General features: G+C 35.1%; 1 protein-coding gene across 3 annotated transcripts in view; it reads left to right on the forward strand.

The window, feature by feature from the left end:
* The window catches only part of CPEB2 (cytoplasmic polyadenylation element binding protein 2), a 53,683-nt gene that overhangs the window by 20,886 nt on the left and 18,847 nt on the right, over positions 1–13,950 (forward strand). Inside the window, exons 4-7 of one of the 3 annotated variants that reach the window (XM_027891199.1) lie at positions 1,594–1,644; positions 8,167–8,190; positions 11,645–11,791; positions 13,339–13,428. In XM_027891199.1, coding sequence (XP_027747000.1) covers positions 1,594–1,644; positions 8,167–8,190; positions 11,645–11,791; positions 13,339–13,428 — 312 coding nt within the window. Of the gene's footprint in view, positions 1–1,593; positions 1,645–8,166; positions 8,191–11,620; positions 11,792–13,338; positions 13,429–13,950 lie in introns of all 3 variants that reach the window. The other 2 variants (XM_027891200.1, XM_027891198.1) reach the window with 2 other exon arrangements.

Genomic DNA, 13,950 nt, shown 5'->3' on the forward strand with positions numbered 1-13,950 from the left:
TGCTTTCTCTGCACTTCCAAATTCCACAGCAAATAGTTTGTACCTAATCTTCAAGTGTTCTGATACCATCCATTCTTACAGTAATGAAATCTGGGAAGAGAAATAGTACATAGCTGTATAAAGGGTTTTTTGCCACAATGCCTGTAAATAATGAGGCTGACCAAAATTTCCATAATCATCTTAGTCTAATTATTTTTCAATTTTAAGAGTTCACAGTGTGTATTTTTTCAAATTGATTTTTGACCAAAAAATTACCATTTTGGTTTTTTAAAGGAGAATAGCAAAACTTAAATTCTATTATTTACAAATTTTCAACAAAAAATGGTTTTTATTTAACCCCAAAGGGGACTTTGAACTACTGTTTCAAGAAATTTCTAGTTTTGCTGCCAAGCTCACGGGTTTACCAACAGTAGGGGAAAAACAGTGTGCAATAGGAATTGCTAGACAGCCTTAATATACACATTGCTAATTTGGTTTTCTTTCTTTTCTTTCCACTCTGGGTTCTTTTTCTTGCAAACCATCTGCATATATATTACCTTTGAAACCTGTGTGAGTTCTAAACACCCAGTGCTTCCTGACTGGATTCTTCTTTATGCCTCCACAACCATTCTCATTGCCTCCAAAATACTTAAGTGTTTAAGTCACAGTATTTTTATATATATGTTTCAGATTATAAGCAAGCATGTTTGAATAGCGAGATAGATGGCAATGTAGTTTTTTGCACATTAAAACATGCTTCTTCCAAACACAGCAGCTATTGTAAATGTCTCTCTAGGTCAGTGTGCACTACTGGTATGTTCGCTACTTCTTGTAAACAGAAAGTCTCCTTTAATAAAAAGGAATTTGTAGTGAACAGACATCTCTGCTGTGCATTTTAAATCATTCATTTAATTACTGAAGTATAGCATGCCACCAATGTAGTAAAATGCAGTTGTTGAAAAATTCTGATGTCAAGATATAAGGTTTTCATGTAATATTTATTCAGTTTAAAATACTAGAAATGTTATTTATCGTATTCTAAATTTTTTGATTCAGTAGATAGAGGAGTACTCTAGTTTTGCTAGATTTACTGAAAAATACTACATACAAGGGTTATACAAAATACACTAAGATGCAGTCATAAAACAATTAGTAAAATTTTAATGCCTTAATTGCTATTAACATGATTTTTCTTAAATTGATTCAGTAGAGAAGCACTAAAGTGTAGAAATGCCACTCTGTTAAGGAATGTGCATAGTACAGTTATTCACAGTCACTGTGAAAGAGAAGACTAAAGCAGTCAGCACTATTTCTGGGTGTCGTGAAACAAAAAGTGGCTTTATCCTATTGGAGCTGATCCCAAAGCACACTGCAGATCTTATGACCAGAGAATTAAGGTTAAGAAGTCTGTTCTTGTCAGCTTTAACTTGGGTCAAGGGTATTGTTGGTTAATGTGCTTGGAGTTAAATATTAGCTCTTTATTTCCCTTAGGCAAACTGGAAATAGTGTTTAGATTTAAATTCTAGGCAGTGATATTTTTTTTCATTACTTTTCTAGCATAATAGCAAAAACCTCTGCATTTGTTGTGTCCTTTGGTTTTTGTTTTCTTTTAAGGTCGCTTGAGTTATCCGCATCCAGGGACTGACAATCTTCTGATGTTAAATGGTAAGTGCTAAGCTTATAACAGTTTCTAATTATCTCTAGCTTAGCTTAAATCTGACATGTTGGTATAAAATTATACTATTATATTCTGTTATTGAATTACTTGCCTCTAGTCTTCAACACTGATGGGACTGTTGCCATTTTTCAGAGTTGAATGGCAAGAGCTAATCTTGCAGCAGCCTTTCATTGTATCTAGCTTATTGGAAATCTGAAATGCTCGTAACGATGCACTATTCTTTTTTGTTGTCAAGCAAACCAGTGATACGTTCCCTGAAGAGCTGTTAGAAATTCTATTTTACTGAAACAGGAATTAGAAAAATAAGAAGGCCAGAAATGCACGGGGTTTTTTCTATCTTGGGTAAATAAAGAGTGAACAAGACACTTTGTATTAGACTCCTGTGAAATAACATTTTATTTTTGGGGGGTGTTTTGGAAGTGGCTTTGTCAAGTACGTGTCTAACTGTGAAATATGCTGAAGTTAGAGTTCACGTTCACGTTCCTCTCCCAGTAGGTCAAACTTCATGAACATCTGCTACTCAGTGAAGGCACGAACTTTAGCCTTTGTTCAAGGCTAAAGAAGGAAGCAGAGCTTGGTAATCCATCTAAGTCAATAATAAATCAGGGGTTTTGCACACAAATGTTTTCTACATTGGGAAAATTAGAGCTGTAGTGCCACAGCTTCTCTAGATTAGAAAACATGGAAGTTGTCGTACACAAAGGAAGCAGACTTTTGTCATTGACTTAATGAGTCTAAACATTACTGATAAAGACCTCAGTATTAAAAAATGTGGTCAGAATGCTGGTTTTTAAGTTTGAGATTAAAACAAACAAAAACTCTGTGTAAATTGCCTTAACCCTTCTGCACAGTCATTTACACTTGTACAAATAGATATAAAATGTAAAATGAAAATCTGTTCTTCCTTTGTGTAACACTGAGTAAATGTTTTAAATTTTAAGGAAATTCAGGTTTAACGTCATACCCACTAAAGAAAAATAGTGCACAATTGACACTTGAAGTAAGTCCTTTGCTATTGAATAGCTAAGATAATGGCGCATCTTGAAAAGAAAAAATAACTACTTAACTACTGAAATAAAAACAATGTTTAGCCCACGCTGGCTATAATCCTGATTCATCTACCCTGAATATCAGTGTGCTTGATATTACAACATTTAGAAAAATTAACTTTCTGTATTTAACTGCAACTTTAAGACTTACTCTGCAAACTGGCTTGTTCAGGCAATATATGTGCAACTGTTGTTACCTGCTGGTTTGTAATAAAGTGTTAGATGGGAAGGTATTAAGAGAAACTGAAATATTTCAATACAATGGGTGTGAGAAATTAATATAATTTTAATTCATTTTATTAATACTTAGAATGGTGGGCTTCTCTTTTTAGAGTTTTGCATGCTAAAAAAGCACATGGAAAGCATTGTTACTCTGTAGAATATCTAGGAAAAAAGGAGTTTATTATCATGAACACTGGAAAAATGCATCTCAGTGGTACGAGTTGACCCTAAAATCTTACCACAGAGCTGGAATATGCACTGAAGAATATCTTGTTATTAATGCTGGTGTGGTTTCTATTGTACTTTGGAAGGTAGGACTTAGGGTGACTGCTGCCCTCGTTAAAAGCTGCAGTATTATTTTCAGCCTTTGGCAGGTGAGATAAAAATAACAGTTGGAGTATCTATAAGGTACTGCTATACCTAACTTTTGTGTGTGCCATTTAGAATTTAATTTAGAGCCTTGGTTTAGACACCTAAACTCTCTACCATGTAGCTGGAGTCTGATGTAGCTGTCAGTGCAGGCCAGTGCAATCATGTACATGGTTCAGAGCTCCTTCAGGTTGGAGTGTCTGAACTGCAGCCCCTTTACAGCTCAAAAACAGCAGCACTGAGAACAGCTTCTGGGAAGCCCCAGCTGCTCAGACTCTGCACAACCTTTCTTTCTTAGGAGGAATTGAGAGGCTTCTTCAAATGTGGAATGGTGAGAATTACAGTTGGAGCACTTGTCAATGAACTTGTAGACTTTTGGCTTCATCTGTGCTGAAGTTAAATGTTAATTCGAGTTAACATTTCCCTCTATCCCTATACCTGGTGCCTTGGTGGGAGAATAGGGAAAAGATATGATAATCCAAAGACTCACATTTGTCCCTTACTTTCTTAGTAAGTGCTGTAGTAGCTACAAGGAGAACCAGGAATACCAGACCTTCATGAAACCAAAGCACAAATATATTTAAAGATCATGGGCCCATCTATACATGCCCTAACACATAACACTAGATCATGATCCTCATTGAATTTAGTTGGATTGATTTTAGTGAACTGGTGGTGAACTACCTCTGGATCCCAGTAAGGTTCTGACACGAGCCAGGCTGAAATTCCTCAGCCCTTTTAAGATGAAGCACTTCTGAATAAACTTATTTTTAGGTAGTTTTTCCTCTTCTTAAATGATAGATCTCTTCCAACTCATTTAAAGTATACTTACTGAACTGTACCTAATATTAATATTTACAGTTTTCATTATTTAAATTAATGAAATGAACCAAAGAAAATCTGTTTTAATAAATCATATATATTATAATTATATCTCTCTTTCAGCTTAAGCTGTAAAAAAAGCAATGCATTTTTAATGACTATCAAAAGTCAAAAAAAGATACTTTAGAATGGGTTTACCTGAACACATCTTGTCAGCTTAGAGAGAACCTTTCTGAAGCAAGTAATACTGCAAGAATCCAGTTTACTGGGGGGTAGGGTGTTTTCCCACATTACAGGTTTTTTCCCCCTTTTATAGTTTCAACACATTGAATTTTTTTCATGGCTGTTGAAACATAATTGACCATTTGCTTTATTTAGACTTCTTAGAGATACTATAGATAGTTGTGCTTCCAAGAAAAAAAGCTGTTTTCCCTCAAACAGAAATGTATAAACTTCTTATACAGGAATTGCTAAATGAGTTTCTGTAGTCTTTTAGGTGTGGCAGGCCTGAATGGCCATAATGAAGTTTTTCAGCCTTAAAATCTATGAAGGTGTTACTTCTAAAGAAATCTAAATAGAATTTGGGTACCCAAATCCAAAATAATAAAATGGGAATTAAGCACCTACCTCCTTGAGTCTAAACTGGGAAATGATTGCTATAATTGTTTCTGGATTCTTTAAATGACAAGTATTCATGAAAAGGCTTCATTACATCCCTGTCAGCATTTGAACACTGTCAGGAATGTTAGCAATAAATAGTATTTTATCTTTCTATCATAAATTTCAGAGTTATCTTTATAGGAAGTTTGCTACTAGTTTTTCCTGTTGTACAACATATTTTTAATTCAGCTCAGTCGTTCACTTGAGTCATTTAAATATGTGTATATTTGAGCTGTGGTGTATATTTGAAATATTTTACTGTGTCTGAGTAAAATAAAATGATACATCTGCAATCTTTGTGATGGCATTGCTCATGTAATGTTCACTTATATTGTCTCAATGTTAGATAAGTGCACAAAAAACCCATTTACTTTTGTATCGTATTACTGTCTCTGAGCTGATTTACATTGCAGAAAGGGGGGATACTAATTTTTTTGACAGATTTAAGCTGCAGTAGTTTGCAACTTAAGGGATATGAAAACAGAAGGTTTTAGCTAACAGGGAATAATGTTGTATATACAGCACTCCTAATTTTGCAAGGTTCCAGTGTTACTGGATTTCATTTTTATTGGACGTCGTCATACTTCTTGCAAGTGTTGCCTAATTTATATTTTCTAGAATAAAACTGTCTCTTGTGCTTTCTCACTTCTTTGAAATTTTTCCAAGTTATTTTCTGATTAAGATATCTAGCTTTTTAGGTTAAAAGGTAAATAAGATCTGTATAACTTGTTCTTTGGACAAGTTAAGGAAAGAAGTTTAATCTCTTTTGTTGTTGTAAATCAGTTATTTCCCTACCATGTCTGGTCTTTTCCAAAAGGGCTATCTTCCCTGCAGTTATTTATCTATAAACAGATGCACCAGTTGTGTATATTAAATACATATTTATAAACTATATCTATAGCTAAACTGATAATTAAATTTATATCGTGTATATTTTACAGATGCCACGCTCTGTAAGAATGCATGCTCTGTAAGGTGTAAAATGCTGTTCGTGTTACTTTAATACAGAAATACTGTATTTTTCTAGATGCAAAGTTGCAGAAAATCACTGCCCAGACTAGTTTGCAATCTAGATAGGCAAGACAGATAAATTTTAGAGAAGGTTTGTCATGCAAGTAAAGTAAATGATGTGGCAACTTAAAGTTTTTCTCCTGTTTTCTCTGATTTCATTGTTTTACAAGGAATACACAGATAACTTTGGTACATTATTAGAATTTTCACATATATAAAACACTGCAGCATCTACTCTTTTAAGTTGCATTGTTTGGAGTTTTCTTAATGTTTTAATAACCCTTTTGTGTTCCTCCTCAAAATTACCATTGCTTCTTTTTGAATGCACAAAGAAAAGCACTTCATATGTTCTGTAACAAAGTACTTTTCTGCATGTCAACTTGTCTTAACTATGAAAATGTAAGAAAACAGCTGAGCTGGTTTGGTGGGCAGAAAGGGGCTGAAGAGAGGAAAAACAGTATGGTGAGGCTTGTGCCAAAAGATGCAGATTAGTATGCATTACTGTATTATCTTTTGAGAAGAGAACATGGCACTGCAGACATTACTGTGGATATGATGCATATGAATTTTCCCTGGTTACTCTATTTTTATTTGTGGATGGAATTAAAAAAAAGGGCATATGAGGGTTAGATGAGGGCTTAGTGACGCTACTGCTAATGCTATGTGGGAGTCACTTGGCCAGGAGCCAGAAAAGATTTGTACATGCTGCAGCACTGACACAGAACTGTGTGTCTTATGAGTGCCTGGCTTCAGAGGGGAAGCAAGTTTGAAGCTCAGCATTAGTCTCCCCATGCAGCAGCACCTCGTGAGAGAACTGATGACACAGAAGAACACACTGTGTTTTGTGGATTCAGATCTGTGGATTCAGATGAATGTCAGAAATCCGAATTAAGATATTCCTACATGGTTAGATACCCAGGCCTCTTTCAGAAAGTTTTTTCTGTTCTGGCTTACTCATAGAAAGTTGGAGGATCTGAAAAACTGTTGTCATCAATAATAATTATTTCAAATGAGAGACAATAAATCTGAAAGTGAGTTCAGTGCAAGCTGGATAGAAAGATGATGACTGCTGTGTAAAAATAACTACTCTAAGGGAGAAAAAACAAGGAATATTTCTCAGAATTCCATAAGCAGTCCACTGAATTTCTAGTAGGAAGTGATCAAGATAACAAAGGAAAAAATCATTATACCTACCAAAATTTTTGAGGACCCCTAATCAAATAGGAGGTACCCAGATACAAGTACTTCATAATATGAGAATGGAACAGTGAATGACAGTTATGAATCACTGATTTTGAGATTGTGCATATTTCAGTGGCCCAGAACAGCAATTGCTTTTTAAGAGAGATGTATGTATAGATGCCTCGTAAAATCAAAACAGTAATGCCAACACACAGCAGTCTGTTTACAAATGTTGCTATAACATTGTGGTTTATAGTAGCATTATCCATTTGGATACTTAACTACAATGCGTAATGATTAAAGTAATTTTTCTCAGATACTAAGGCTGTGAAACAGGAATAGAAAATACTTTGTGGAAATCTAACTAAGAAGTTATACACAGCTTAATAGTTTCTGTATTAGTAATCTGTCTATTTTTAGTTTCCTAGCCTTCAGGCAGAGAAGCAGTCAGTATGGTCTTCTGAACTGTAGCTATAAGTATGATCTCTTTAAGAATCTTGCAAAACTCAAAAGTTAAGAAAATCTTGGATTTACTTGCAGTCTGTCAGAAATTGTTGCTTTGCCTTTGTACAGTGTTTTTGATACAATGCTATTTCTTGTGACTTGTGCCCTGATTTCATTTTCTACCACAAGGCGTCTTTTGTTTCAAACAAAACCTTGCGGTTAATTTTCTGCTAGGTCTTTTCATGAAAAAGGAAGGTCATGGCTTTTCAGCATTTGCATTGTCACTGCAAAGGACTGTACAAACTGTTCCATGGACCAGGGTGTTTCTGTGATTAATTTAACACTTGTTACATGCTTTTTAAAGTAATATTTTCCTTTCTACAATTTCAGTACTCTGTGTGTTATTTAGGTCACTTATGTAAGATACAAATCACTTTGAGGATGAATTGCAAAGTTCTCATTAATTATTCATCCATAATTAACATGAAGTTAAGATCAAGTTTAAAGACAGGTTGAAATACTTGAGTGTTCTTTACAGTTGGTACTAACATAAATTTAGTAGTAAAATGGTATGGTATTTAAGTGAGACTTCATTTTAATGCGTTCTCATCTACAATTATTAGTACCAAGTACCAATGCAGATTTTTGCTTACTGGTTACCCACATAGTTCTTTGTATCTTAAATATTTTAGTAAGTGGGCATGATACAGTTACTTGACATTTTACAATTTGTCCTTTGTTTGCATGCAGCGAGGAGTTATGGGCGAAGACGAGGTAATTCACTTCTGTTTGTTACAGTACAATTAATTCTGATCTGTTACTGATCATTATGATTAATTAATCCAGATTGTTGATTTTAAATGTTTATCTTCGTGTTGTCTTAGTTTGGGGAAGGTGGAGGGTATGAGGGAGGAAGGAGTGCAGTCTGGATTGTTATGATCATTGTTCTCTTAGAGTTTGAATTACAAATTCTTTAATCAGTTAAAAACTGTAATTCTAATAATAATTTAGTTCATACTAATTGCTACTGCTTGCAGTCATTGTCCTCTTTAAAAGTACACAGTTTACTAGTTGTCCTTCTAAGTCATCTCCTTTTTCTTCTATAGAAGCAGTAGTGTGCAGAGTAAAAACTAAAAGCCTTTCATGAATTTAGCAAGAAATCTAGTAGACTGCTCTTAGAAATAGCAAACAGATCTTCATAGTGTAAGCCAATACATGTTCACTGGCCTTGGAAAAGCTGTACTGTTTTTACTATACCAAGATGTAACCTGCAGTTGTTATAAACACCATGTAAAACATGCAGGAAAAAAATTAGATCTTTGGTAACTTCCAGTATTCCCCACATACACATCAGTTCATGTGTCTGCTTGAATCTCTGCATTGATTCATAACTGATTGCTTGGTAGCCATAATGTAGAGAGGAATGATCTTGTAGATCATGGCCAAAGGATGTAACAGTACATTTGTTTTGACAATTCCTGGCAGAATCTGCTTACTTTTTCGCCATCATAAAAAGAAACAAACGTTTAAAAGAGTTTATAATTTTTATTCACAGTAATCAGGAAAAATGTGAAAGCCTATTGAAATGTGAAAGCAAATTTCCTTTGTGCTTTCTTTGTCTAAGAGACTTCATTTAAAAGTGAAGAGGAAGGAGAAGAAAGTATTAGGGGTCATATAGACCACATTACTCTAAAAAAGTTGATCTGTTGTCCTCCATGTAATCTCAGGTTTCTGAGGAGCTAGAGTGCTTTTAGTAAACCTTTCCCCACATTAAAGAAAATTGAGCTGTCTGGTATCACTTCAGAATGTGTTCTCATAGTTTTATTTGTAAAGAATAATTGTCATTGTTTTTAGATTCTAATATAGGTCTGTGAGTAAAAAAATAAATTATTCTGAGTAGTATTCTTTGACCGCTTTTCCCCCATATACTTGTCTGTATTGCAAGTTGGAATTGTCAAAGAAGTACTTCTTATAAACAAAGCTAAATTATAGTCACTTTAGATTTAAGATGTTAACTCCCATATATTAGTGAAAAGTCCTAAGACTTTGCAGTTTCCTTCAGGTTCTTGCAATATGAGTCTTATTTCCTCCATTATCCACTTCTTCCTGTCATTATGAAAACAGCTCTATCTTCTCAGTCATTCACATTAGCAATGCAGAAGTTTGTTGTTGTATCTCCGTTTCTTGGTTGTGCAGTCAGATCTTACAACTTATTCATATACATCTTTAAGATCTGATCATTCTTACTGGTCTTTATAACTGAAATTCATATCCACGTTACTCAGCTGGAACAGTCTTCATAGCATGACCTTATTCCTCTTATGCCTAAATGGTTGATTTACAAGAAGAATCTGCCTGGTTGCTTCTTCCAGTTATGTTAGCTTTGCTTCTCCCTTGCTTCCTCACTTTCCTGCCCCGTTGAGCACCATCAAGGATGCTATCATTTGCACCCCACTAGTTATTCCCAAACATCCTATCCCCAGTCTTAATGAGAAGGGAAGAATCCTGCTACATCCTTCTGCATTAGCTGTACTCATCTCCGTCATAAGCCTGCTGAAGATACAGATACGCCATCATAAGAATGATGTAGTTAACAGCCTTTGTTATTTGATACGGTCCTGTGGTCCTGATTTTTTGTGCTCCTCATGACATTTTATGTTGGTTTGTTGTTTTACATTGTCCTGTGTTTTCATTCAGTATTTTGATGAAACACGTCATCAGGAGCAGCAGGCATCACCATAACGTAGGTTCTTGGTCATAGTGATTGCTGTCTGTTCTCCAGCCTTGTCCTTAAGCACCTGTTTCTCAGGTGATCTTTTGGAAGTGAAGGGCTTCTATAATGCTCTCACCCTTAGCTGGTCGGCTTTGGGTCTATAGGTTTTCCTACCAGGCTTTCTTGATACTGTTCCCCTGAGTAGGGAGAAGAATTAAGAGACTTCAGAATTGCTTACAGCTAAGGTGCTGCAGACCTAGCTGTCAGGGACCTTTTGGTCCTGCCTATAGACTTGCCAGTGAGTGAGTCTGGAATAAGTTGGCTATCTGAAACGGAAAACTAACTTGCTTCCCAAAAGTGTGCTAGGTTGGTTTTTGGTTTGGTTTTCTTGCTGCTTTTTGGAAAGCAGTTGAATTATTAATAATTATTTTTTAAATGAGTGAGAACATGAAAAATTGCATTTTAGAAGAAATAGTGATGTGGGCTATCTCTTGTGCTTCATGCAATTGTTTCTTTTCTGTTTTCTTTTTAAGTTAACAGACTGACTTCTGAATTTGAAACTGTCAGTAATCTTTATGTTGCTGATCTAAAGCAATGAAAGACTGAGTAAGCTAATATTAATATCCTGGCCTTCCAAATTTTTTGTTTGTTTGTGGTTCTTTAAAATTTGTAAAAATTAAATAGGAAATATGTGGGCCAGAATTACCACGTTTTTACTTCCCTCTCCCCTCTATATGTCTGTTTTGATCAGATTGCATTTGCAAAGCCATCCTGTGAACTTCTCAGATTTTACACTTCCTTTTCAGGGTAACTGTAATTTCACTGCAGATTACTACATGTTAGGAACCACCACCAGGCTTCCTTCCAAAACTGTGGTAAATTGAGAGTGAGGAGCATAAATCAGCACTGTGACTCATTTTTCAAGTGTTACACTTTGCCCGTGTATTAAAATTATTTTAATTTCTTAGAAATTAAATCTGTCCTTATGTTACCAGCATCAGATACCTTTAGAAGAGAAGACATACCTGTTTGAAACTTGTTACTGTGACCATGATTTTTGTTTTCCCTTGTTCGATTAAAATGTAAGATTTTTAGACATGCAGTAGTCATTCAGGTGGAGGAAATTACCACTAACTTGAAGCTAAACCAAAGGCAGACTAATGAAACTCACTTAAGCAGCCAGTAGTATTTTTATCTGCATAAGACCCTTTATTTAAAACTAAATTACCACTTTCCTACTGGATGCAGCAGAGTAACTCCAGTATAATGTAGTATGAAGTATTACACTTAGAGTGATGTCAGCTTGCAATCTTGAAATTCCTTTTTGAAGTTTAATACATTTTTCTTTTTTTTCCTTATTTTTCTTTAAACTAATATCTTGGTATTTTCATTTTGACTTTCCAGACTGCTATTTCCCCGTTCCCTAAAATTACATAACCATGTACTGCCACAACATTATGTTAATGTATATTATTTTGTTTTCTTTTTAAGGCCGTTCTTCCCTCTTCCCAATAGATGATGGTTTGCTGGACGATGGTCACAGTGATCAAGTTGGAGTCTTGAATTCACCTACCTGCTATTCAGCTCATCAGAATGGAGAACGAATTGAGCGTTTTTCTCGGAAAGTGTTTGTTGGAGGTCTTCCACCAGATATCGATGAAGGTGAGCTACCTGAAAACTGAGCAGACTAAGTTTGGAGGGAGAGACAAAGAGAGATCTGGAAAAACCCGAATTCAGTAGTAGAAATAATCCATTCAGCAAAATGATGTTACAGTGTGAAAGGCTGCAGCTGTATGTTCTTTGAGAGTTAATGGGTGTGTTGAGCTTAGTATCATCTCTTCTGGCTTCGAGATGGTTCAGTTGTTTCTGTTTCTGCACTTTCAGATTTTAGAGTTCCATGCGATGCATGGAATTTGTGCTCCTGCTTATCTTGCATACTCCTTTCAAATACATTTTAGCCATCCTCTATGCCTACTTTATTCTGTATTCATAGAAAGTTTCCATTTGTAAATGAATTTCATATTCTATTTTACTACTACCTGAAGATCTCAACAGTGGTATAGAAAGGTTAACATTATTCCTGTTCAGAAACAGAGAAACTAAGGCAGAGGAAGGTCGAGTGGCAGAGCTCTGTGATGCTTTGAGCACAAGGGTGTTACCACAGAAGCTCAGACTGTTCAGCAGTGCAGTTGGAATTGCTTTGTATCATAGTGCTGATTTGAGGAAATCATACAGTTTAACATTCGGGTTCTCCTGTGTGGGTAAATGTAAATTGCATGCTAGCTTTGTAATGTAAACAGAAATCCCTTTACAAGGTTCATTGTAATCCTAGAGTAACTTGCAAACCGAATAAGCTGACTGTGTTTAATTAACTTTCAGACATGGAAGGATCATGTTTTGTTTCCATCACTATTGAAATGCACTGCTACAATGTACTAAGGGGTTTATTTTAATACACTTCAGCACAGTTGCCTTTAATACAAATGCTAAATAAAAACACGTGGAAATACATTTTCTTTCTTTCCTGCCTGTTTATATGCTGATGGTAGATATGACTCAGAGAAATGATGGAGCATGTTTGGTTTTGAGTTACTGCTTTTGTGTATAGTTTAAGGTATTTTTTCCTCATGGCCAAGGGTCTTCCAGGCAATAACAGGAAGGATAGAAAGACATCACAAAGTTGTGCAGGGGTCATAGTAGGTCTCATAACAGGACTGTTCATGTTTATGTTAGAAGCACCTTTAAATAGACAGTTTTAAATTTCTGTGTCTGATACATGCATAGTCTGGAAACTGCTAATGCATTAATTTTGGTAGTACTTGATATGTGAATACCTAATTACAAAGCTCTGACTGTACTAAATCACTAAACAATTAATTGATTTGATTGTATTCAAACCAGATTCTGAATTTTGGGAAGTACCACACAAGTTTTCACCACTGCCTTCAGTTGCTCATATGATTCTGAAGTGCTGCTGTTATTAAGTAATAAAAAAACAAATGTGAGCTTAAAATCACCAGAGATACACTGTGTGAATATTAACTCTTTGGAAGATGTGTTTAAGTTTTTTGTTCATGAAAGTTGTACATTTTGTTCTTTCTTTTCCTTGGAATGTCAACCTTTGCTAGAAACAAAGGACTTTGCTTGATAGTGCTTTTTCATTAGGTTATGTAATTTATTTTAATTGCAACTATTGTACCTGTTTTTAGATGAAATTACTGCTAGCTTCAGACGATTTGGGCCTTTGGTAGTTGACTGGCCTCACAAAGCAGAGAGCAAGTCCTATTTTCCACCAAAAGGTAAGAGAGTTGGAAGGTTTTGACCTGACACTGAGTGCAAATCTTACTCTGGGTAACTGTCTCATCTTTCCAGTCCCTGTGAATGGTTAATTTGTCATTTCATTGCAGGTTCAGACATAGTTCCTTTACGTACCAAGTGTAAAACCTGTTGTTTTGGTATTGTGCCTGATCAGATCAGCATTAAGTAGTTGTATGTGTCATTAATCCACATGCTCTGTATTTGCATTTCTATCTAGTTTCCAAAACTGAAATGTGGTCAGTTTTTGTAGGACTAAATCTTAGATAAAATTTTTCCGAGGAAGTTAAAGACAGGATTCAGGATGGTGTATTTTCATAACTGATGAAGATAATCAAATATTAAGCTTCTTTCACTTCTAGGATGTGAAATCCTATTGAAGGACTAGTCTTTCTTGATAAGTGATTAAATATTGATATTTAACCAATTCTAATGTTGCGGTTAGACTAGACTTTTTAGTATCACAAAGTGTTGGAAAAACCATTATGTAGATTAAGTAATTAAAT

The sequence above is a fragment of the Empidonax traillii genome, unplaced genomic scaffold (genome assembly GCF_003031625.1).
Source record: "Empidonax traillii isolate 1590-97213 ecotype Southwest subspecies unplaced genomic scaffold, ASM303162v1 scaffold312:size2399984, whole genome shotgun sequence".
NCBI lineage: Eukaryota > Metazoa > Chordata > Aves > Passeriformes > Tyrannidae > Empidonax > Empidonax traillii.